We start from the raw sequence: 27,087 nt of genomic DNA on the forward strand, positions 1-27,087 counted from the left end.
ACTCAATATGTTAATGGAAGGGGAAGAAAGCCAAGTATGAGTTAAAATGTGAAGTACCCTCTGCCATGCACTTCACAATGGTTTCCAGTGTGAGCAACTCTTTGTTATGACTGAAATGCAACAGTATAAGAAAAACAACTGCGTTGTCTTCATCCAGAGACTTTACAGCATGTGCTGGAACATTGCGACATCATTAACTTCTATTCCATGACGACACAACTTTACAACATCACCGATACTGAACTTTCGTTTCAGCAGCTTGCTGCCAGGAAATCAATTGCTTAAGAAGGAAAATCATTTGCTGAAATTCATCCGATAAGGAGACCTCAGGAACAGGCCATCTTAGATTTTTTGTTTATTATTAAAATTAAACATGAAAAAGTGAATTGTAAGATGAGTATGGAAAATAAAGTAACATTTGGTGGAAAACTGCAAAATGTCTTGGTGTGAAATGAAAAATTTAATACCCATTCATTACATCAAAACTAGAAAAAGCACAGATGACATGGGCTCTAAAATGAATATCTTGCTAGGTATGAGCAGTTGTTTATCTACGATACTATGAAATATATCTCTTCTGTTGCAAGCACTTTGACGTCCATATTTTGGAAGGAGAAGGAGGTAGTGTTGACGAATGCAAGAAAAACATGTCTGGTAAATGATGGCTCCAAAATACTTAGCTTAAGAACTGTCAACTCTTCCTCGTCATGGTTCCTGTGAAACACACCTTTTGTACTGAATTAGTGCTCATAATTCTTAATGTATGTATTTAGAGCCCATATTTACTCAACAGTTTTTCTTATTTTGGTGTAAGCAATCTGTCTTTAAACACTGAGAAGGGAATTTAGTTACACCCAGTGTATCAATAACAGTCTCTAAAAATAAAAAAGACGCTTTGTGTCTATTTGACGTTTTGTGGTTTTGTGCCCTATCTTAATTTATGTTGAATACGCACATTTCCATGTGATTAGTGCTCATAATTCTTAACATATGTATTTAGAGCACACATTTACTCAACAATTTTTCTTGTTTTGTTGTATGCAATCTGTCTTTAAATACTGTGGCAGGAATTTAGTTACACCCAGAGTAAAAATAAAAATCTTTAATTTCATTAAAAATCGTGATTTTATTCACTAATTTTTTAATTTGGTGATATACAAGTCAAATAGAAAGAAAGAAGAAACAACTCTTGTCAGTAAGAATTGAACCAGTGACTGCAGTTGCGATACTAGCACACTGCTTGCCGAGGTACAGAGAGCTCTGTTGAAAGTGGTCTAAATGTTGCGTACTTAACAGCAGTCAGAAACAGTAAATGTCGATGTGTGGAGTGTTTTTGACAAGTGCGTTATACTGCCTTACGGCAGGTCTGTCATCCGACATGAGGTGAAACGTACCCTTTGAACAATTATACATGACTGTGCTTAAACTGACACACAATATTTTGTTAGCGCAACGCAATCTGACTTTCAAAATTCCCTACAAAAGAATGGCCCTGACTAACATTAAACTATACCTTTCACAAATCACTTACCTCACAAAAATCTTCGCTGCTCAAGCTACTGCAATACAGCGAGCGCCACTACTGCCAGCTAAATAAAAGATTCAAACTATGGAAGGCACTAACTACTGATAGGGATAGTTAGCAAATGAAAGATATTAATAGAGAACAAACAATGTATTTACCTTGATATCATCATATATAAATATAGCAGTTCATGACAAATTTCAAAACTCCGCCATCTCTCTCTCCACATCCACCACTGCTGGCGGCTCACCTCGAACTGCGCAACGCTACGCGCTGTTCGCAGCCAGCTGCCTAACACTACAATGGCGAGTATTACAACAATGCAAAGCAGCCACAGACTGCACACAGCACAGCCAGTGATTTTCATACAGAGGTGGCGTTACCAATAAAAAAACCTAAACAGCCTACTTACATAGCCCCCATGCTCCCCACAAAAAATTTTTTTACAAATTGGATTGGGCAGTGGCCAATACAGATTTGAAGAAAAATTTTCATAATTACAATAACAAAGGTACAAAATACATCATTAAAACATAACAATACAGATAACATTTGTAGTAATACAGGCTTTACAAAAGAATCGAAATAACATATACATCAGTGTTACAGGAATTATAAGTACCTACATAAAGATCAGAATAGCTTTGGAAACAACAACTTCACACATGAGCATTAAAACAAAACAGAATAAATAATGTCTAAACATCTTTACAAAGTAAATAACATATTATTGATGCAAATTATATTTGAGGATAACAGTATTCCTCATCATAGTTCATGTAGCTAAGTATGAGAAAAATTCTACAACATAAGTCTTTTGAGGTAAACATATAAAGACAGGAAGAACATATATACACAAGGGTACCCAAACACATAGTGGGATAACACAAAAGGAAAGGACAGGGTTTGTTTCATTGCAGTATTTTGCAAACAAAACTTTCTTTGCTTCTTGGAGATCTCCCTTCATTCATCATTATTCCCAAAAGTCCTATCTAAGCCTGCCTTCTGTAATTTGTTCACATCCTCTGTCAAAAATAGTTTTTCTCCCTGCTTTCTGTATTCTGTTCACATCCTCTGTCAATAATAGTTTTTCTCCACTGTACAGTATCCTTTTTATTTTGCCAGACCATTTTCTGATAGCTTCTCAATGCATTTCTTATAAATTTATAATAGTTAGTTTCTTATATAGTCTACTCCTCTTAAGCTAACTTAAATCTACTGAGCTCAGATGCTAAACTAAGGGACGAGGCAATGCAGCATCACATAAAACAATTAATATAAACAGCAATGAAAAAAAATGGAAAATCGCAAAGCAAGCTACACTAAATCTAAATTACCAAGCAATTCAACATTACAACTAATATGAGCCAATGCGCAGCAACAATAAAAATAAATGAGTAGTAAAATTGGCTTAGCAGAGTAACACAAAGTCAAATTCAGTAACACTATGCCTGGCAAACAGCAGTAACTTATACCTAAACATGACATAGCTCAAGCAGAAAAAATATTACAGTAAAAACAACAATGCAGATAAGGGAAATGTATATTCACATCTTAATATCTATGTAATTAAAGTGGTGCACCACAACAACTGATTGTAAAAAGAAATATTACCATGTACTTGAAAAGAAAATTGTGTGTTACTGTTACTAGTTCCTTCTTATTGTTCTTTCCTTTCCAAGTGCTCCTTTTTTAAAGAATGTGGATCATAAAATAATTATTTAATATATCTGTTGACAGAAAGTGTTCACATTAGCAAATGCATTTCATTTTATAAAAGCAATGCTGCAACACAGCTGGAAACCAGATATCAAATGAAATAAGCAACTATGAAAAGCAAAGCATAAAAATATCATTCAATAGTCATGTGACATTTCATAAGTTAGTAGAAACTCTCTCAACTCTCGTAGAAAGAAGCTTGTCATAATCAGGTGTGCAGATGTAAAAATATTTCTCGTCATTTCATTAGGCATTTCAGTAAATATCGTAAATTAAGAGCTAGTGTAATCATATGTTTTCAAGTTCGACCGTGTCGTTTTTGCGATGCTTTCTACAAAGGAATGTCAGAAGTGAGGTTAATGGCGTCCCCTTTTTTTTTCTACCTGTGCCACTGAAAGGCTAATGGCTTTTTTTTTTTCGGGCGGCTGTCGCCCAGGTGGGTGCCCGCGACGCATTACGTGCAGGTGGTCACTTAACTTTCTTACGGAAATATTTACGGCAGCAGTTTCCGCTACAGTAACAGTCTCACATAAAAATATTTCACAGGTCAAGAATTAGCGTTGCAAATCTGTAGAAAAAAAATCCTATAAATATAAGTGTCCAAAAAAATTTTCGCCGGCGTTGTGATACAGTCACACATTTACACACACACATTTCATAACTCTTAAAGTACGATTCTCGGTTTCCAACATCCTTTTTCACAAGTCAGCGTCCCTAACCACTATTCATTACTCCTTACCTTATTCGTCGACACTTCTTCAATATTGCATCATAACAGATAAGTATCATAATCAAATAACTCATATAGCATCAGCCTATTAATCATAAACATACCTCAGCAGCATAATACACATCGTCGTCGTAAAAATAACATCATAACATCTCAGTCAAATCTCAAAATCGTCGTAGCTTCCTCCAATAATTAAAAAAATTCTCTGCTCATTTCAAAAGTGTCATCTGCCTCAAACATACTTTAAAAATCATGAATCCATACCAAATACATCATTCAAAGCTCTCATAGTATCACAATGGTTCCAAAAAAAATATGAACACTTCACAAGTACTGACAAAATACAATTTCGTAAGTGTGAAGTAATCCAACTCTGTAATTGCGTAAACATATGTCACTGATGTAATAAAAAAGTTTATCTCTCAGTTACATGATCAGATAGCTGTGTAATTTGTGTGTTAGAGAAATATGGTACCGATGTGTAAAGTTGTATAAGCAAATACCATATTAGCTAGGGTTCCTTGTGGTTGCCACACACATGGTACACAAAGTAAGCGTGTACCCCCCTGAGGATAAATGTAATTATACTCCCAGGTGTTACAGATTACAGCAATGGAATGAAATGTATCACGGAAAACTTTCTTTGTAATTCAAAAATCTTTAAAAATAAATGTTTTAAGTACAAAATTAATCACTCAAATACGTGTACTGTAGCGCTAAATGTGCGTCTTGTTGCAACATAATCTGTGTGGAAGTGTCGTAGTTATCGTCCTCCGAAAGCTAATTTCTGCAGAAGTCAATGTACTTACCTCATAATACCCAAAAGTGAAATGCTTTGCGTATAAATGTCTTAGTTATTACGCTTATTGCCGTGATGAGGAAAGTACTGTGCTGTAACGTATTGTTGTGCTACGGAAAAGGCAGTCTCATTGTAGCTATACCACAAAAGTTACTACTAAAACATGTTTTTCTTCCTAGAAGAATTCAGAAAACTGTGCAGATGTAAAACAGATACACCGCAAAAGCTACATTGTAAATTGTCACTCATTAGTAGCGTCGTGATAAAAATCGTGTAGCTGTCACATAAACTAACCTCTGTGTCCTCTGGTATCTCTCAGAAAGCACTTTAAATTCAGAATGTATTTTCAAATAAACCAAAATGTTGCATTAAAATCTCATTAGCAGTACTGGTAAATGTTCTAAGTATGTGAGCCTTATAGTCGTTACGTAATCGTGCAACAAACAAGCAAGAATGTACAAATACAACACTGTGTCGTCTGTTCACTATAACAATGCATTCGTCATTTCTGTTTAAAAATGTTCCCTAGGTTCTAGACTGGATATTTAACTTCAAACATGGTTGCATGTTAACAGTTTCTTAAGTCTGACAAAGCATACTAGAAATGTGAAGTGAAAAGTTTTATGGCAAAGACAAAGTTAAAAAGCAGATTATCTTTCAATAAACGGTTTTACATTTGAAATGTGGTACAATCTTTTACTCTTCAAAGTATTCAGAGTTTCAGCTTGAACGCAATTATCATGCGGTATACGTCGTTAAACAATAATGGAATTTTTCTTAAGGTTAGCGTCTATGTCATTTTTCTCTGAGCCAGCCGGCGCACGCGGCTGCCTGCGGTGCGAGTCATTGTCTGTCTCTTTGTTGGCGCGCGTCGTTATTAGGATTAGGAGACCTAACTTTTGCAAATTCACCTTGTCGAGAAGGCCCTGCCCTGTTTGAAGCTCGCCAGTTCTGATGGAATTCAGGTCTGTCGTTGTGTCGGTAGTTTACATATTTTCTTGTTTGTCGGTCATGTGGTGGAGAATTTCTCCCGGAATCGTAACTGCGTGGTGGACCATTGCGTCTGAAGTTATTCTGTCTCCCTTGATAATAATTATTTTCGTTCCCATATTGTCTGTTTCTATGGTTATTTCTGTCATATTCATTACTACGGAAATGCGATCTTTCTCTGTAACTATTACTCTGCCAGTGGTTGTCATATGGGTGGTGTCTGTTTTGTTCATGATTTGCGTTGTAAGAATAGCCTTGTCGTGTCCAGTTATTATTTCTTTCGTCACGGAATTGCGACGGATGTGACCTGTAATTGTTGTGTTCCTGGTTTCGCGTTCCGCGATTGTCAGTGTCAATTTCTAATTCTTGTAAGAGTCCCTGAAATGCTTCAATGTCGTCTTTGCAACGTCCTGCCAAAATAATATGTCGTAAATGTTCAGGCAGTTTGATTAAGCAAATGCGGATGAGTTCTGAGGGGCTGTATGGGTTTGAAAGATACTGATTCTTATGCAACATGTCTTCAAAATATTTGACAATTTGACAAGACTGGAAAATTCAGATTGTTCGAAACGTTTCATCATTATGATGCTATGTTTTACTCGGTCTTGTGTGGCTTGAGACCAATATGCTGAGAGGAAGGCATGGTAAAACTCTCCTTCACTGTGGCAATCGTGAATTACCGATCGCATTCTTACAGCTGGTTCATTCTCCAAGTAGCCACACATAAATTCTAATCGGTGTTCTAACGACCAGTTGGGAGGAAAACAATGCGAGAATTGATGGAGCCATGCTTGTGGATGAATGTCGTTGCCAGAATTCTTAAATGTTTTGAATTTACGTGTAGTAATGAACAGCTTATAGTCAAAATCATCATGTCGCCGAGTCGCATATCGGTCATTGTTAGGTCGTGTCGGCCGTTCCATCTCAAAATTCGGTGCACATTGCCAATTTCTTTCATAACTTCCGAAATGCCCTGTGTTATTATTTTGCGGCTTTTCCGTGTTTCTAAGTCCCTCTTCCCGTGTTGGAGCGCGAGTGTCCTCTGAAATACGTAATTCTTGTATTACCTGTGTCAGCTGTCTTGTACTTCCCGGATTTCTCTTTTGTACTGTGTATTGATTTGATTTTGATTCTGTTTGAATTTTCTAATTTGTTCACACTCTTCTGTGTCAGTGAAGGCTACAGGTCTTGTGTCATTCAGATCATCATCTACCTTTGTAGATAAGTTAGTGACCTGATCCGAAAGTTCGGCTACTTTCTCCAATAGTGAACACATTTCCTCAGTGTGTTTTTCTGAACCAAGTTTCAGAGTGTCCATTTGTGTTGAAATCGAATCTACTGTGTCCTTTAAGTTTTCCTGAGTTATTGCAAGTTGCGTAACCGAATCGGTAGATGCAACTGAGTCAATTTTAGCCCACAAGGTCTCATGATTTTCATGAACAATGGCTTGCAGTTCTTTTATGGCTGCTTCGTGATTCTGTAATGCATTTTCATGCCGCGAAAAAATAGGTTGAAAATGCTCACAAATTTGAGTTTTTACGTCATTACAGACTTTTTGACATTTCGATTCAATGTTATGTAGCTCAGTAGTTAAATCTTCACGCGTTTGTTCAAGAGTTTGTTCCAATGAGTCTAACTTTTGAAGCTGTTGTTGTGTTTGTCTCTGATTTTGTTCCATTGTGTCTAACTGTTGCTGTGTTTGTCTCTGATGTTGTTCCATTGTGTCTAACTTTTTAAGATTTTGTTCCACTGTGTCTAACTTTTTAAGATTTTGTCCCATTTGTCTCTGATTTTGTTCCATTTGTTGCATTAATTGCAATAATAATGTATTAGTGTCTGGAATCTGTTTCTCTACGCTTTTCGGCAGTGCATTTGCACCGGCAACATTCACATTTTGACAAGCAGAAAATGTGTCTTGACTTATTTGAGAAAACGGTGATGACCCAAAACCTGAATCTACAGTATTTGCGAAATCGTGTCGTGTCATTTCGGCTTCCTGAGGCGAGCTATTGCCGATCGATCGATCGATAATGCTTCCCTCTTCACTAATTGTTTCACTGTCCACGCCATTGTTTGCCGCCCGCTCCATTTCCCTATGCACAATTATCAAATTACTACTTTGAACATCAGTTAATTCATTACTCGGTGGCGCTAACATACTGCTTTCATTTTCACTGTCATTTCTCAGTTTACTTTGGAGCCTAGTATTACGTTTTTCACACGCCATTATTGTCACAGTATTTCACACGATAACACAGAAAAACACAATTTGAAGATCAAAAATAAGAGAACACATTAACATAGCACTGAAAATAATATCTAGTTAATTGCAGCTGCGAAATACTTGGTGCAAATCTACATGCATGCCACAACTGTTTTACTGTACAACAATGAAAGTCTGCAACTACAAAGGAGATTTTCTCTACAATTACGCGCTAGCAATAAACAAAATCTACACTAATTACACAAACTACAAGAAAAAATCAGAAGATTCCAGTGAGGTATCCTGGCAGGGTCGCCATATGAAACGTACCCTTTGAACAATTATACATGACTGTGCTTAAACTGACACACAATATTTTGTTAGCGAAACGCAATCTGACTTTCAAAATTCCCTACAAAAGAATGGCCCTGACTAACATTAAACTATACCTTTCACAAATCACTTACCTCACAAAAATCTTCGCTGCTCAAGCTACTGCAATACAGCGAGCGCCACTACTGCCAGCTAAATAAAAGATTCAAACTATGGAAGGCACTAACTACTGATAGGGATAGTTAGCAAATGAAAGATATTAATAGAGAACAAACAATGTATTTACCTTGATATCATCATATATAAATATAGCAGTTCATGACAAATTTCAAAACTCCGCCATCTCTCTCTCCACATCCACCACTGCTGGCGGCTCACCTCCAACTGCGCAACGCTACGCGCTGTTCGTAGCCAGCTGCCTAACACTACAATGGCGAGTATTACAACAATGCAAAGCAGCCACAGACTGCACACAGCACAGCCAGTGATTTTCATACAGAGGTGGCGTTACCAATAAAAAAACCTAAACAGCCTACTTACAGAGGTTCACAGTGATTGCCCTCGAATTGCCTCCATGGTAGGCAGTAACAACAGAATTGGAGAGTTCATTGCATATGATACTCTTGCCACTGTAAATGAGATTCCAAGAAAAGCTGCAATTAGATTTAGTGCAATGTTGGAAATGATTCAACGCTTGGGTTCTTCAAAATTTTGTGCCTGTTTGTTCTAGTATTTACTCCATCAAACACCATAAATCTCAGAGATGAATGGTCACTCAAAGTTTCCTTCTGAAATTTCGAAATGAAGGACACATTTTCACGAGAACTGTGACAGGGTGTGAAAGCTGCTCCCATCATAATGAGCATGATACAAAATGGTTTCTGTACTGATGAAACACACGTAATTATACGTTTAGTTTTGATAATGATTTGCCAGCCAGAGTGGCTGAGCAGTTCTAGGCGCTACAGTCCGGAACTGTGCGAGTGCTGTGGTCGCAGGTTCGAATCCTGCCTCGGGCATGGATGTGTGTGATGTCCTTAGGTTAGCTAAGCTCCGAAACAGATACCCTGTACCTTGCATTCCACTGACCCCAAACCACTGCCATCTGCGACTTCACTGGTGTCAAGCGAGAGCTCGTTGGAGGGCGAAGTGGACATCTCTTGTGTTTTCTGATGAAAACTGGTTCTGCCTCAGTCCCAGTGATGGCTGTATGTTGGTTACAGGGATACTGATTGACGGCCTGCAACCAACATGTCTGCATGCTAGACGCAACAGACCTAGTCCTGGAGTTGTTGTCTGGAGTGCGATTTAATAGGACAGCTGGAGCCCTCTCCTGGTTCTCCTGTGCACCCTGAATACAAACCAGTACGTGATTCTGGTGATTCGACCTACTGTGCTGCCATTCATGAACAGCATTCCACAGCGTGTTTTCAAAAGGACAACGCTCGCCAACATACCACTGTTGTAACCCAGCATGCTCTACAGAGTGCCAACATGTTGCCTTGCTGTGCTCGATCAGCAGACCTATCTCCAATCGAGCACATATGCGACATCATCAGATGACAACTCCAGCGTCATCCACAAGCAGCATCCACCATCAATGTATCTACCGACCAAGGCATGGAACTCCATCACACAAACTGACACATGGTACCTGTACAAGAAAATTCATGCAGGTTTGCATGCTTGTATTCAACACTCTGTTGGCTACGCCAATTATGAATGTACCAGCATATCCCATTTGCAATGGCTTATCTCGCGCTTACATTAACCTGTGATCATGCAGTCTTAATCACTTAAATATGTTACTTAGACAGATGTATCCTCAAAATTTCATTGCTCTACAATAACTATTTTTTTTTTATGCTGAGACTTTTTTCCATCAATGTACAAGGTAGTTCCAGAATGAATTTTAACTCTGTGGCAGTGTGTGCACTGGTATGAAACTTCTTGGCACATTAAAACTGCCTGCTGTATATAGACTCGAAACCAGAGCCTTTGCCTTTCACAGGCAAGTGCTCTAGCAACTGAGCTACCAGACACAACTCACGAACCAGCCTCACAACTTTACCTCTCCCGGTGTCTCATCCCTTGCCTTTGCACACTCTGCTGCAGAGTGAAAATTCATTCTGGAAAACAATCTCCCAGCCTGTAGGTAATTCACATCTCCGCAATAACCTTTCTTCCAGGAATACTAGTTCCGCAAGTTGGGTAGCAGTAATCTAGATACATATAAGAATTTGAGAATATATCTTCTTTGTTTCTTTTTTCAGATTACTGGTTGGAGAATGTATTAGATGACCCGGATGTAGCTTTAAATTATAACTTAAAAGTTAGGCTGGAATCTATGAAAACTATAGAAAACAAAAATAAACAATGAGTTGTTTTTTGTGTTAATTTATATGTATAAATTACTAGTCATTTTTACTAGAATAATTGTTTTGGTATACATTACCTTGCAAAGGACTCTAAAAAAGTCTGCAGTTTATGATAATCTGCATATTTCTTTTGCATGGTGATGCTGAAAAGTAGTTGAAAGTGTATAGATTTGTAACCTTGAAGAGTAGTTGAAACTAGGCAGTTGAAACTATATGCCCCATTTTGTATCTATAATAATGCCTGTTTGTTTGCAACTCTCAGCTTCTACTGCCTTGCCTGTTTAACATATAGTTTTAACCAACATGTGTTTTGTACAGTTACAAAAATAATACAGATAACTTGGATGCAAGGAAATAACACCATCATATTTAATCTGAGGTTCTACCACAACATCCACCAAGTGTGGTGCAAACATCAAACTACACTAGTCATCAAGTGTATCTTAGCCTGTAAAATACACGAACACTGTCAATTTTTTTACATATTTTGTTAAACAATGCAAACAATCTAGGCATGGAAATAACATTGTGAATTTTATTAGAGGGTACGTAGTGTCTTGCCTTGCAGTACATGGAGTGGAAATACTGAACTTCACTGGGCAGACGTATGGGATACTGAAAACAAGATTGCTGACTCTGTGTGTGTGTGTGTGTGTGTGTGTGTGTATGTGTGTGTGTGTGTGTGTGTGTGTGTGTGTTGACTATTTCCAAGAACGTGACATGGCGTAACAAGAAGTCATTTGTATTTTGTACTGACGTGGAACAATAACAAAAACATCAAATCAGAATTGCATTTTGGTGCCAAGTGGGGAGGTGCAGACAAGACACAGGCTTTGGAGGACAGAGTTCCGTTTTTAGAGAATCAGGAACTCTAAGTACGTGTTTCTAGGCTTAGCTGTCTCACTGGCCTATTTCCCACTAACCAATGTAACTTGCTTAAGAGGGGAGAAAATAGTGGGGAGGAAGAGCATGGGGGAGGGCACGAGAGGGTGAGCTCAGAGATTGAACTTTCACGAGTTTTGCCCTAAACAGGGGTATGGAGAACGAACTAGAGTTGTAACATCTTTGCCGGCAGAGATTGAACAAGCAGAACATGCTGGGCACCGAGTGGAGTGCCTCCAGCTGTACACCTCCCTAACTAGCTGTGGCAGTGACTGACCGCAGTGCTACAAACTGGAGGCCACATAAACTCAGTGTACTGACTCAGAAAATATGTATTTATCCCTACATTTATCTCACAAGAAATCGTTTTCTTCTCTCCATTTCACTTTGCTCACTCCTACTAAGTCTAGATTGTATCTTTCTCATTTTACCTTTTCTAGTTTTTCCTATCACTTTCAGCCTTCTGACATTCCACACTCTGGCTTGTAGAATTTTTCCCTTTTTGCTGGTTTTTCAATGTTTTTTTCCTGATTACCTCCCCCTTGACATTTACTTCCTATAGTGCGAATGTCGGACTAACCCAGTATCTTTTGCCAATGGGGAGCCCATCATGGCAGTTTTTCAATTACAGTCAACATGTCCTGTGGATAAACATTAAGTGTTTTAATGTGGTAGTCTACACTGCATTTTGCATTGTCAAGCCATTGATCATTGCTGATTCTTTCACCTTTTAGGGAGAGTTTCCCACAACAAGGACAAGAGTGTCTCTCTAACTCTGTCCGCTCCACCACTCACTTTGACAATGCCATTTTTAAGACTGAGAAGCCTTCAACCGCCATTGCTTATTGTTTTCATTCTAAATCTAGCCAATTTCTGGGATCTAATGCAAGATCTGGGACATTTTATTACTAATCACAGATGAAACTCTTATACCACAGTGAATGACACCGAGATAAATTGGAAGATGTCCACAGGAACTGTAATATGTCCACAAAGGAAGCTAGCATACCATCGTTGGACCAATGCTTTAGTACTGCTTCTCATTCTGGGACGCATACCAGATCACATTGATAGAGGAACTGGAGGAGGTGCGAAGAGGAGCAGCACCTTTCGTCACAGGTTTGTTTAGGAAGAGAGAAAGTGCTACAGAGATGCTTGTAAAGCTCCAGTGGCATATTCTTCAAGAGAAATTTTGTGCATTATAGTGTGGTTTACTGTTAAAATTTCGCAACCTTATGTTCTCACAAATATATTGCCTCATCCTACAAGTGCCTTGTGGAAAGGTCATGAAGGTAAAATAAGATATTATTTAGAACGAAGGGCAACTGCAGCCAAAATTCCACAGTGTGAATAAAATCTTCCATTCTGGCTGTTAAAATACTATTATTAAAAATTCACTACCGGTTTTGCATCAGAAGAGATCCATCTCTAAGTGACAGGTTTTCTAAATAGCCATGGCACACAAAGCAATTGCTTAGAATCAAGTCCCACCATTCATCTTCAAGACAGAAACAGATATCGCGCTAAAAGCGCTAGTTTCTCTGTCGTCTGAATCAGTTTAGTCGTGGATACCACTTTTAGCCTGCTATCTGTTTCTATCTTGATGATGAATGATGGGATTTGGCTCTAAGTAATTACCATATTAACTCGAATCTAAACCGCACTTTTTTCCGGTTTTTGTAATCCAAAAAACATCGTGCGGCTTAGAATACAGTGCAAAGTAAGCAGAAGTTCTGAAAAATGTTGGTAGGTGCCGCCACAACTAACTTCTGCCGTCTAATATATGTAGCACAGGCATGCTTTGCAGGCACAAAGGTAAATGCTGGCGCCAAAACCTATGCGTCAGTAAATAAATTAAAAGAAAAGGTAGAAGAATGTAAACATTATGCCATGTATTCTTTCGTGTTTGCTGCTTTCTCATTTAAATCCTCTCTGTCTAATAAACTACGAAACTAGAGTGAGACAACAGCAAACGCGGAAGAATATACACTCCTGGAAATGGAAAAAAGAACACTTTGACACCGGTGTGTCAGACCCACCATACTTGCTCCGGACACTGCGAGAGGGCTGTACAAGCAATGATCACACGCACGGCACAGCGGACACACCAGGAACCGCGGTGTTGGCCGTCGAATGGCGCTAGCTGCGCAGCATTTGTGCACCACCGCCGTCAGTGTCAGCCAGTTTGCCGTGGCACACGGAGCTCCATCGCAGTCTTTAACACTGGTAGCATGCCGCGACAGCGTGGACGTGAACCGTATGTGCAATTGACGGACTTTGAGCGAGGGCGTACAGTGGGCATGCGGGAGGCCGGGTGGACGTACCGCCGAATTGCTCAACACGTGGGGCGTGAGGTCTCCACAGTACATCGATGTTGTCGCCAGTGGTCGGCGGAAGGTGCACGTGCCCGTCGACCTGGGACCGGACCGCAGCGACGCACGGATGCACGCCAAGACCGTAGGATCCTACGCAGTGCCGTAGGGGACCGCACCGCCACTTCCCAGCAAATTAGGGACACTGTTGCTCCTGGGGTATCGGCGAGGACCATTCGCAACCGTCTCCATGAAGCTGGGCTACGGTCCCGCACACCGTTAGGCCGTCTTCCGCTCACGCCCCAACATCGTGCAGCCCGCCTCCAGTGGTGTCGCGACAGGCGTGAATGAAGGGACGAATGGAGACGTGTCGTCTTCAGCGATGAGAGTCGCTTCTGCCTTGGTGCCAATGATGGTCGTATGCGTGTTTGGCGCCGTGCAGGTGAGCGCCACAATCAGGACTGCATACGACCGAGGCATACAGGGCCAACACCCGGCATCATGGTGTGGGGAGCGATCTCCTACACTGGCCGTACACCACTGGTGATCGTCGAGGGGACACTGAATAGTGCACGGTACATCCAAACCGTCATCGAACCCATCGTTCTACCATTCCTAGACCGGCAAGGGAACTAGCTGTTCCAACAGGACAATGCACGTCCGCATGTATCCCGTGCCACCCAACGTGCTCTAGAAGGTGTAAGTCAACTACCCTGGCCAGCAAGATCTCCGGATCTGTCCCCCATTGAGCATGTTTGGGACTGGATGAGGCGTCGTCTCACGCGGTCTGCACGTCCAGCACGAACGCTGGTCCAACTGAGGCGCCAGGTGGAAATGGCATGGCAAGCCGTTCCACAGGACTACATCCAGCATCTCTACGATCGTCTCCATGGGAGAATAGCAGCCTGCATTGCTGCGAAAGGTGGATATACACTGTACTAGTGCCGACATTGTGCATGCTCTGTTGCCTGTGTCTATGTGCCTGTGGTTCTGTCAGTGTGATCATGTGATGTATCTGATCCCAGGAATGTGTCAATAAAGTTTCCCCTTCCTGGGACAATGAATTCACGGTGTTCTTATTTCAATTTCCAGGAGTGTACATATAATGTCATGTTTATAAAATATTATGCTGAATAGTGATACAGTCAGAAATGAAGCACGAATCTAAGATGACTCTAATTTCTGTGCAGAATGTAATGTACTAAAGAGGCGTCTGCAAAGATTTCCAAACGGAGAAAAAATTTCGCTGAAGTCTCGTTCAGAACATCATCTATCATACGCAGTCTATTATTTGGTTCTTGTTGATCATTATCAAAGAAAGCAGCAGTGTAAGTAACAACAAATAACAGTCTCTTGCCAGTGTTTCGCATATCAGACAATTCCTCTTTTTTTTGTTGTTGTAAGCGGCGGTGCCGGCCGTGGTGGCCAAGCGGTTGTAGGCGCAACAGTCTGGAACCGCGCGGCCGCTACGGTCGCAGGTTCGAATCCTGCCTCGGGCATGGATGTGTGTGATGTCCTTAGGTTAGTTAGGTTTAAGTAGTTCTAAGTTATAGGGGACTGATGACGTTAGCAGATAAGTCCCATAGTGCTCAGAGCCATTTGAACCATTTTTTTAAGCGGCGTGTAGGGCGCACAAAAGCAAGCCATGCCACGAGCGGCGACAGGCCGTAAACACGCACTATCAGAATGCGACAAACAATGCATGACACAGTACAATAATGCATTTTCAGCTTAGAGTGACGTAAACACCTATAACAAAGAGAACGGCACTTACCAGATCAAAGCAAAATAAGCAATTGATTCAAATCAGACGAAGCACTCAAAAAAGGAAGGGTACCGGTATAAATACGGACGGAGCGCCTGACACATAGCAATGGCTACTTGGTAAAGCTTAACTGTTAAGCTTACAACTCAAACCAAACTACTGTAGCTGTATCTTCATCCGTGGGACCTCAATTGTGTCTCGTGTTACAATGGACCAACTTTGTTTCTATTTGGAGGGGCGGTCTAAAACTTTTCTCTCCTCTTGAATTTCGAGTCTCAAATTTCAGGTGCGACTTAGATTTGGGAAAATTTTTTTCCCTTGATTTCAAGTCTCATTTTTCAGGTGCGGCTTAGATTCGATTACGGCTTAGATTCGAGTAAATACGGTACTTTGCCGTGTCATAACTCCTTACAAGACCCATCATCTAAAGATGCATCTCTTTTGATGTGAAGTTGGCAGCGACATTTTATTAAAAGTATTTTCCCAGCCAGTGTGAAAAATTTTATTCAGCATATAAAATAAGAGAGATTTGAACTCTTGTGGAAGCTTGTCAACCATTCCTCCCGTGCACCATTCAGGAATGGAATGGAAAGCAAGTACGGAAGTAATGTAGGTGGCTGAAACACTAAAAAAATGTTACAATATAATTAATTTGTTTTACGTAGCTCTAATGCGTCAACACTCTCCAGGGCCGTCAGTTTGACAAGGACGGGAACCTTGTGGACTGGTGGGACCCTGTGACCCGTGACAAGTACCTGAAGAAGGCAGAGTGCATCATCTGGCAGTATGGAAACTTCACCGACGAACAGACGGGCATGGACGTGAGTACACCTGCGGTTCTGACTGACCACCTTCTTCTCCAAAATATTACTTACCCTGCTCTTTTCGGAAAAAAAGTAGCCAGACTGCTCCTAGTTTTGAAATCAATTATGTGAGCCTCAGTTTCTTCTGTTTGACTAATCACCATTTCAATGAAGATTCACATCATCTAGCACATTTGAGTAATCACCATTCTAATGGATGCACATCTAATCTGCCACTGCTGGCTGCTCCATTTGGCTAATCGTTTTGGTGAATATGCATCGTATCATCCACATTTGCAGCCCCATTTGACTAACCATTTCAGTGAGAATGGATTTAACCTGGCACAGTCGACTGCCCCATCTGTGTAGTCAACAGTCTGGTGAAGATGCACTCATCTGGCACATTTTACTACCCTATAAGAGTAATCACCGCTCTAATCAAGATACATCTCGTCTGTCGTATTTGACTGCCCCTGATGAAGTACAGCTTATCTGTTGCTTTTGAGTTTATCATTGACTAATCACCATTCTGGTGGAGATGCGTATTATCTGTGACATTTGACTGCCCCATTTTACTAATAATTTCTTTGAAGATGGATGTCACCTGACATATTACTTTTCACCATTTGACAAATCAACATTTACGTAAATGCAAACACCAATCATGCGTTCATCCTTAGGTCTCATCCATTTGCCCGACTGCAGCCTACAGCACAGTACGAGGAATGATCTATGATCGTGGGCCATACAATCAGCATGTCGCCAAGCCCTCAGCCCTTATTGCCAGTAGATGAATCCTGAGGGTACCACTTCTTGCTTATACTAGAAGCTGGTCATTTCATCTTAGAAGACTGAGTAGACACCATTCCAGACCTTCATATCTCAGAAAAAATCTGAGATTCTAACTTGGGTCCTTCAGTACAGAACTTAGCACTGCAACCATTAAGCTACAGCGGTGATGAACATTTACTGTAAAAATGTCTTTTACCTGGGACATTCACCTGCCCCTTTTGACCAATCATCATACTTGTGAAGATGAATGTCATCTATCATTCTTCAGTAGTCTTATTTCTGTAATCATCATTGTAATGAGGTGCATCTCATCTGAGGCAATTTACAAATTTAATGTGAACAAACCACTGTAATGTTGCATCATTTACAATCTGTTCTTCGGTATACACTGCTGGGAAAAAAAATTGGTACACCTAGAAAGGCGACATCAATTTTGATCTGATGAAGGCATACACCACTTGGAGGATAGTAGATGTACTGAAAATGTTTTCAGCATCACCTGCCAAAAGATAGCATAATGGCATAGCTACCAGAATGTCATCTGTGTCTACCCTTTAATGGGGAATTCACACAGCCAGAAGCCTCAGTGCAAGGCAAATGTGTGAAGCAAGCAGGCAACCATGGAGATGCCTGATGCTTCCTACAGGCGACTGAGCGAGTTTGAGAGGGGTCAAACTGTGGCCTCCCGAGGGATGGGATTGTTATTTCGGAGAACTGCCTCACAAGTTCGACATGCTGCACCAGTTGTGCAATGGCACTGGTATCGGTGGTCAGCTGAACATTCTCACGTCCGTGGCCAAGGTTCTGGACGTCCACACAGCACGGGTGCCCATCAGCATCGACGAATGGTGCAGCGTAACAGATCGTACAGCTACCACGGCACAGATAAGAGGGCTTGTCAGCCAAGACGTGTCAACACAGACTGTTTTGATCTGGTTATTAACAGTGGGACTAGAGGCACACACACCTCTAGCTTGTCTTCCAGTCACGTCACAGCATTGATCTGCACGCCTTGACTGGTGCTGTCAGAGGATCACTTGGAAGACAAAATGACACGCCGTGGTCTTCAGTGATGAACGAGATTCTGCCTGCACACAGATGAAGTAATAAGTGCTATCGACAGGGGATGTCAAATTGATTCCATATTTTTAGATTTCCAGAAGGCTTTCGACACCGTTCCTCACAAGCGACTTCTAATCAAGCTGCGGGCCTATGGGGTATCGCCTCAGTTGTGCGACTGGATCCGTGATTCCCTGTCAGAAAGGTCACAGTTCGTAGTAATAGATGGAAAGTCATCGAGTAAAACAGAGGTAATATCCGGCGTTCACCAAGGCCTTCTACTGTTCTTGATCTATATTAACGACATAGGAGACATTCTAAATAGCCGTCTTCGATTGTTTGCAGATAATGCTGTCATTTACCGTCTTGCAAAGTCATCCAATGATCAAAATGACTTGCAAAATGATTTTGATATTTGTATGGTGTGAAAAGTGGCAATTGAACCTGAATAAAGAAAAGTATGAAGTTATTCACATGAGTACTAAAAGAAATCAGCTAAATTTCAATTACATGATAAGTCACACATATCTGAAGGCTGTAAATTCAGATAAATACTTAGGGATTACAATTACAAATAACCTAAATTGGAATGATCACATAGATAATATTGTGGGTAGAGCAAACCAAAGACTGCGATTCATTGTCAGAACACTTAGAAGGTGCAACAGGTCTACTAAAGAGACTGCTTACACCACGCGTGTCCGCCCTATTCTTGAGTACTGCTGTGCTGTGTGGGATCCGCATCAGGTGGGACTGACGGTTGACATCGAAAAAGTACAAAGAAGGGCAGCTCGTTTCGCATTATCGCAAAATAGGTGAGATAGTGTCAGAGACATGATACGTGAATTGCAGTGGAAATGATTAAAACAAAGGCGTTTTTTGTTGCGACGGGATCTTCTAATGAAATTTCAAAACCAGTTTTCTGCTCCGATTGCGAAAACATTCTGTTGGCATCCACCTACATATCCTGTTCCGACAGGATAATGCTTGGCACCCACTGCCCGTGAACCTCATTGTCCTCTCCAAGACGTGCACCACCTTTATTGTACAGCACAATCTCCAGCCTTATCTCCAACTGAGCACATGCGGGATATGTTGTGGCGAGAAGCGACTCGTGTGACTTCTCAGCCAACAACTGTTACATAATCACATAATCAGGTTGATTGGGCATGGTATAACATATCCCAGGACAGTATTTGCCATCTGTACGATCGACTGGATGTGGAGGCTACACCACATGATATGGGTGAATCTGCATGGGTTATTACCTGGTACCTTGGAACTGCTTGTGCTGTTGATCTGTGAATGTAATCGTGTCACGTAATCCATATGCACTATTGCATCAGTGAATGTTGAGTGAATTAGAAACCTATAAAATGGTGTACTATTTTTTTCCCGGCAGTGTATATGTTGAGGGAAATAACAGAACATGCTTGCTGTTGTATAGCAATCAGTTCACACAGCCGAATGCATGGGTGATAGCAACTGATGGTATGGGATTGTGTTGCAGCTGAATGGGATCAACACGCAGGGTGAGAACATCGCAGACGACGGCGGCATCAAGGAGGCGTACCGCGCCTACCTCGCCCTGCAGCGCCGCACCGGCCAATCAGAGCCGAGGCTGCCAGCGCTGGCCGGCCTCTCCCCACGGCAGATGTTCTGGGTGTCCGCCGCGCAGACCTGGTGCAAGAAGTCAGTAGTGGCTGCCTCATCCTCGCACTCCCTGTGTGCATTCTGTGTGCCCGTTAGTTTTGCCGTACTGGTGCTCTGTGGCAACTAAATGTGGGGTCACCACAAATGGTTGAAGCAGATTCACTAGGTAGTGAGGACACAGCATGTTATCTTCTACATCTAAACACAAACTCCACAAGCCACCACACGGTGCATGGTGGGGGGTACCTTTTCCCCTTCCTCTTCTGCCATATTCCTTCACACCAGCCCAATTTACCCTATCGGATGTTTGTGGTCCTTACGCGAAATGAACATTGGCAGCAGTAGAAACATACGGCAGTCAGCATTAAGTGTTGGTTCCCTAAACTTTCTCAGTGGTTACTTGCAGATAAAACATCTTCCCCTCCAAGGATTCCCATTGGAGTTCACAAAGGATCTCCATAATACTTGCATGCTAATCGAAAATATCGGCAACAAACCTAGCAGCACTCCTTTGAATTGTTTCGATGTCTTCCTTTAATCTGACATGGTGTGGTTCCCATACAATCGACCTGCACTCAAGAACGGGTCGCAATAGCATTTCATATGCAGTCTCCTTTATAAACGAGCTACACTTTCCTTAAATTCTCCCAATAAGATGAAATCCAGTATTCGCCTTCCTTCTACCGATGAACCGAGCGAGGTGGCGCAGTGGTTAGACACGGGACTCGCATTCGGGAGGACGACGGTTCAATCCCGCGTCCGGCCATCCTAATTTAGGTTTTCCGTGATTTCCCTAAATCGCTCCAGGCAAATGCCGGGATGGTTCCTTTGAAAGGTCACGGCCGACTTCCTTCCCCATCCTTACCTAATCCGATGAGACCGATGACCTCGCTGTCTGGTCTCCTTCCCCAAACAACCCAACCCCCCAACCCCTTCTACTGATCCAACGAGCTCATTCCATTTCGTATCACTTTGCAATACTGCGATCAGAAATTTAACTGACACTACTGTGTCAAGCAGGCAACTACTAATGCAAGCAGGCCACTACTAATGGTGTATTCAAACATTACAGGATTGTTTTTTCCCTCTCATCTGCATCAGCTTATAGTTTTATACATCTACAGCAAGCTGCCACTCTTCACACGAACTAGAGATTTTGTCTAAATAGGCTCATGTTCTCCTGCAGTCACTTAACTTGAGCACCTTACCGTACGTCACACCATCCTCAGCAAACAACTGCAGATTTCTGCCCACCCTGTCAGGCAAATCTCTTATGTGTACAGAGGACAACAGCGGTCGTATCACACTTCCTCAGGGCACTCCTGAGGATACCCTCGTCTCTGATGAATACCCGCCGTCGTAGACAACATACTGGGTTCTGTTTTTTAAGAAGTCTTCGGGCCACTCACATATCTGAGATCCTATTCTGTATGCTCGCGCTTCGTTAACAGATTGTGAGATGTCACCGAATCGGATGCTTTTCAGAAATCTAGATGTATGGAATCTGGCTGTTGACTATCATCCACAGCATTGCATCTGAGAAAACGGCAAGCTGAGTTTCGCATGAGCGGTGCTTTCTAAAACTGACAATACTACTCTAAAACCACTTTTGCATTCATCCAGACTTCGCGAATTATTCGTTTTTCAACACTTTCAGTTGTTTCTCTATTCCAGGGATGCCTATTTCTATGTCACCCATAAGGGTGTCTGTGCGACAGTCAAGTGACCATATGTGTGTACGATAGTTCTGCGGGAACGATTTCTTAAATGTGATATTTACAACTTCGGCTTTCCTTTTGCAATCTTCTGTTCCCACATGAGACTGGTCGACAAGTGATCGGACAGATACCTTCGAACTGATGAGCAAATTTACGTAGGACCAGAATTGTCTTGGGTTCTCGGCAAGATGTTTTACTAAGGTACGATGGTGGAAGTTGTTATATGCTAGGCGCATCAACCTTCTTAAAGACACACGAAATTCTACTAACTTTTGCCTGTTGAGATTTGCTCGTTCTTTTTTTAGCCCAGAGTTGGCCAGTCTCTGCTTCCTCAGCTAATTTTGTTATCAACCCACACAGCAAGTGGCTGCCATTCTGAATCCACTTATTCAGCAAATACTTCTCCAGATCATTATTTACAGTACTTTTAAACTTTCCCCACTATTCCCCTACGTCCATCATATTGGAACTAAATCACGTCCATTCATTGTCTAAGTGGGATGCTAACGACTGGTTATCTGCTCTTTCTATCATAAATATTCTGCTAGCCTTCTTGGTGGATTTAATAACTGTAGTAGTGATTGTTGCTGCGATGACATCGTGATTACTAATTCCAGTCTCTATACGAACACATTTGATAGGTTCAGACCTGAATGGAATTTTCACCCTGCAGCATAGTATGCGCTGATACGATACTTCCTGGCACATAAAAACTGTATGCCGGACCGAGACTCGAACTTGGGGCTAGTGTTTCACAGGCAAGTGCTCCACCAGCTGGTATGCAAAGGTCTCAAATTCAAGTCTTGATCTGGCATGAAGTTTTAATCTGCCAGGAAGTTTCAAGGTCAGACCTGTTTATAACAGCAAGGTCTAAAATATTTCCATTGTGTGTCTAACTGGCTGTTCAAGACAGTTTTCAGAAAATATAGCTCCTGCAATAGATCTATTTAGATGTCCCAGTAGATTCGGTAGATTAAAGTCACCTGTAACTAATATTGCATGATCTGGATTCTTCCACTGTACTGATTTTCTTTGAATGATTCGACAATGAAACTTCCTGGCAGATTAAAACTGTGTGCTGGACCGAGACTCGAACTCGGGACCTTTGCCTTTCGCGGGCAAGTGCTCTACCATCTGAGCTACCCAAGCACGACTCACGCCCCATCCTCACCGCTTGGCTTCTGCCAGTATCTCGTCTCTTACCTTCCTAACTTTACAGAAGTTCTCCTGCAAAACTTGCAGAACTAGCACTCCTGGAAGAAAGGATACTGCGGAGACATGGCTTAGCCACAGCCTGGGGGATGTTTCCAGAATGATTCGACAATTTTTACAGCAGAATCTGGTGAGCGGCAAAGACATCCAATAGTTAACTTTAGTTTACATAGGCTTGCCACTTTCGTCCAGATAACTTCACAGTCAGACTCAACCTCCACAGACACAATATTTTTGTTGACAGCAATAAATTATCCCCCTCTTATGGCGTCCAGTCCTCCCTATCTTGGATGGATGATCATCAACAGGTGAAAAAGTAATGAGAGTCATGCCCCAGTCGGTAAGATATATAGAAAACAGATACTGAACAGTAGATGGAGAGTGTCTCCAAGTTTGTAACTCGCATTAGAGGTGTGCAGTATGGGCATCTCTTACGATGTTGTTTTCTCCACCTGCAGGAGCGAACAAATTTGATGTGACAAGTTGAAGTGGATGATTTTTGTACGTGTTCTGACACTCTTACTGCCTAGTGCAACTATGGAATGAGATGTATTACAGATAGAAACTTGGAGACGTGTCCTGCCCACTTATACATGTCATTCTCAGGGCTGCGTACCTCAGTCGATACGAACGGAGCCCTTCCTTGTAGATTCATCTTGTCATTGTTCTGTCTGACTGTCACAGACATTTCTTCTCAGGAAATGGTACAAATATGAAATTGAAATTTATATCATACACCGATGCCTGAAGTGCCTTGGCAGAGTAATACAGTGGAGCTTCTAAGTAATTGCAGTCAAAGGATGCAGTCATTTATTTCACATATTTTAATACTCACAAACTTTCTCATCAGTACCTATAGGGTATTTCCCGCTGGCCTAGAATTATGAAATTTGGCAATAAGCAAGGTTTCACAGTACACTAGAAGAAAAAAAATCCGACAATTGTTAATTTTAGTTCTATATCTCACGAAAAAATGATTTCTTTTGTCATTTGTTATCCGGTGTCAGACTTGAAATTAAAACAATCAGTAGCTGTGCATGTAGGCTGAATGGGTCGCAATGGAAAAACTCAGACATCGGGCGTGGAATGAATTAGTTGCTCGTATGACACATTTAGAAATTTATCCAACATCGTATAGCCAGGAGGGATTCCTGCAAGTAGATAATGGGGTTTCTCCATATTAACGTGCAGTAATCACTCCCAGATATCTGATGACGGATTAATTCTGAAATGCATCATATGGGCAATAAAGTCAATCCTTGACTATTGAGTATTAGAACAATGGTCATCTTACCTTCTGCAAGACTTTATGTAACATTTATGTTATTGAAATCAAAACATGCTGGGAAGTCTCGGATTCCCTGGGACCGATATCTCGCCATTACCAGTGTCGACAACATGCAAAAATATTCGAGATTCTCAATTCCCAGAATGGACGAACTGTCTACGTATACGTAGTTAGGTTTGTACAGAACACTCAGTGCGTGAGTCCTACTCGCAACTGGCCAGTTTTTTTCTGTACACTTTGTAGTTTTCTTGCACTCACCTTTTGAAGCTCCAGAGGTATTTACAAATAACAGTGTGTATTGTAGCAAGGTATGTGGTAAATATATGATTATAGTAACTGTTATCGAAAGAACAGATTGATGACCATGCAGCTTCTCTAGAATAAATTATAATTAATTGAAAGCCTCAGCTGCCGACAGATGGTGTTGAAATATCTCGATGGGGACGGCTGAAAATATATGCCCCGACCATGACTCGAACTCGGGTTCTCGTGCTTACATGGCAGACGGTCTATACATCTGAGCCACCTAGGACACAGATGAACAGCGCGAGTGAAGGGACTTATCCCTTGCACGCTTCCCGTGAGATCCACATTCCCAACTGTCCACAATGTACGTACGTAATGTACCTAACAGATATTTGGCCACCCACTCATTACTCGCTCACTCTAACGTGACAGTTCAGGCAACCTGTGTGCATCGAGGTATATCAACAACACTTGTCGGCAGCAGAAGGTTTCAATTAATTATAATCTATTCTACAGAAGCTGCACGGTCATCAATGGTATCTGTTCTTTCGAGAACAGTAACTATCTTGATATAGATAGTTAAAGGCTACCCAGTCATTGACCTTCGTGTGTGCGTGTGCACACAGGTTGCCCGAACTCTTACGGGAGTCGTCATCTTATTGTGCGCAAGTAGTGAGTGGCTGGACAAATTTCTATTAGGTACATTACGTATGTAGATTGTGTACAGTTGGGAAAGTGGATCTCACGGGAAGCGTGCAACGGATAAGTCCCTTCACTTGCGCTGTTCATCTGTGTCCTCGGTGACTCAGATGGATGGAGCGTCTGCCAAGTAAGCACGAGATATCGGGTTCGAGTCCCGGTCGGGGCACACATTTTCAGCTGTCCGTATCGAGGTATATCAACAACACCTGTTGGCAGCTGACAGTTTCAGTTCAATATCATTTATGTGGTAAATGTTGTGGAAGAAGGCTGAGGACGGGCTACAGGAGACAAGTTCTTGTGCCTGTAGGGCGCAGTATAGGGAAGGGGAAAAAGGACTGGTTAAAACCAATACCACTATTTTAGGTCTGAATAACAGGTATTATCAGGTACTTGTTCGGTGTCAGTTATAACAGGTGTTTTCTGTTACTTAGTATTAACTGAGTAAAGAAACCAACATATCAGCAAGAAGTAGCAACCGTGCCAAAATTTAAATGATTTTTTTTTTTTTTTTTTTTTTTTTTTGTAAAATTTGCGTTGGTCTGAAATATTGCATTATCGTATATAACGTGAAAAGTGATAAGTGCTATTTTGATAATAATGCCGACAGAAACCAGCAACAAACACGTGGCATAAGAATCGGTACAGCACTGCTGAGACAATGGCGTCCCTGTCGCCGTGCGCCGTGCCTTAAGGCCCGCGGTGTACGTACCGTGTGCAAAGCTTGGTCCCCTACCTGGCCTGTACGGCAGTTCCTCTGCAGAGTGGCACAGAGCCTAGCCTGGAGATATTTTTACGAAGTGATATAGCAGTGAAAGATTAAATATTTGTGTGCCATTTCTATGAGATAATAAGAGTAAGGAAACTTTGGTACCAGTAAGAAATCAAAAACTCACCAACAATTTAATAAGAGTATGCAATAAAAATAGAAATAACTGGTAACTGATGTGGCACATGTATCTACATAATGTGCCCTTATTTGCCTGTAGTCCTTGAATATGGACAAATTAACAAGGAAAAAAAGACATCTTCAAGCTCAGTTTTCACTCTATCACTGACTATTCGTAATGCCCATATAGTGGTACGATCCCTGAACACACGTGACTTTTGGGTAGAGTTTCAAAAAAATTACAATCAGTTGGCGAATAAAGGTGATTTTTTAATAGACTAGTATTCTACCACTTACCACGTTTCGAGAAAAGCAGTGAACTGTAAACAGATTAAGTTCTCCTTTCTTTACCTATGTATCTAATGTTTCAATCCTATGTATCTCAGAATTGAGAGAGTCAAAATTTTTCAATCCTTCTTCGATTTCTATGTTTATTACAGGAGCTAATAGTCAGAAAAAAAACAGAAATTTAGTTATTTGGAAAATCAGTTTTCTGAGTAGTTTTAACAGTCAGGTTAAATTGGCATGGAAAAGATTGTTGTTGTTGTGGTCTTTAGTACGTACTGGGACTGGTTTGATGCAGCTCTCCATGCTACTCTATCCTGTGCAAGCTTCTTCATCTCCCAGTACTTACTACAACCTACATCCTTCTGAATATGCTTAGTGTATTCATCTCTTCGTCTCCCTCTACGATTTTGACACTCCACGCTGCCCTCCAATGCTAAATTTGTGATCCCTTGATGCCTCAGAACATGTCCTACCAACCGATTCCTTCTTCTAGTCAAGTTGTGCCACAAACTTCTATTCTCCCCAATCCTATTCAACACCTCCTCATTAGTTATGTGATCTACCCATCTAATATTCAGCATTCTTCTATAGCACCACATTTCAAAAGCTTCTATTCTCTTCTTGTCTAAACTATTTATCCTCCATGTTTCACTTCCATACATGGCTACACTCCATACAAATACTTTCAAAAACGACTTCCTGACATTTAAATCAATACTCGATGTTAACAAATTTCTCTTCTTCAGAAACGCTTTCCTTGCCATTGCCAGTCTACATTTTATATCCTCTCTACTTCGACCACCA

At 41.3% G+C, this 27,087-nt stretch overlaps 1 protein-coding gene across 1 annotated transcript in view; it reads left to right on the forward strand.

The window, feature by feature from the left end:
* Positions 1 to 27,087, forward strand: part of LOC124553810 (neprilysin-2-like) — a 211,150-nt gene that overhangs the window by 178,359 nt on the left and 5,704 nt on the right. The window contains exons 13-14 of the mRNA XM_047127792.1: positions 16,326 to 16,457; positions 19,801 to 19,982. Coding sequence (XP_046983748.1) covers positions 16,326 to 16,457; positions 19,801 to 19,982 — 314 coding nt within the window. The remainder of the gene's footprint in view (positions 1 to 16,325; positions 16,458 to 19,800; positions 19,983 to 27,087) is intronic.

Source organism: Schistocerca americana, chromosome 11 (genome assembly GCF_021461395.2).
Source record: "Schistocerca americana isolate TAMUIC-IGC-003095 chromosome 11, iqSchAmer2.1, whole genome shotgun sequence".
NCBI lineage: Eukaryota > Metazoa > Arthropoda > Insecta > Orthoptera > Acrididae > Schistocerca > Schistocerca americana.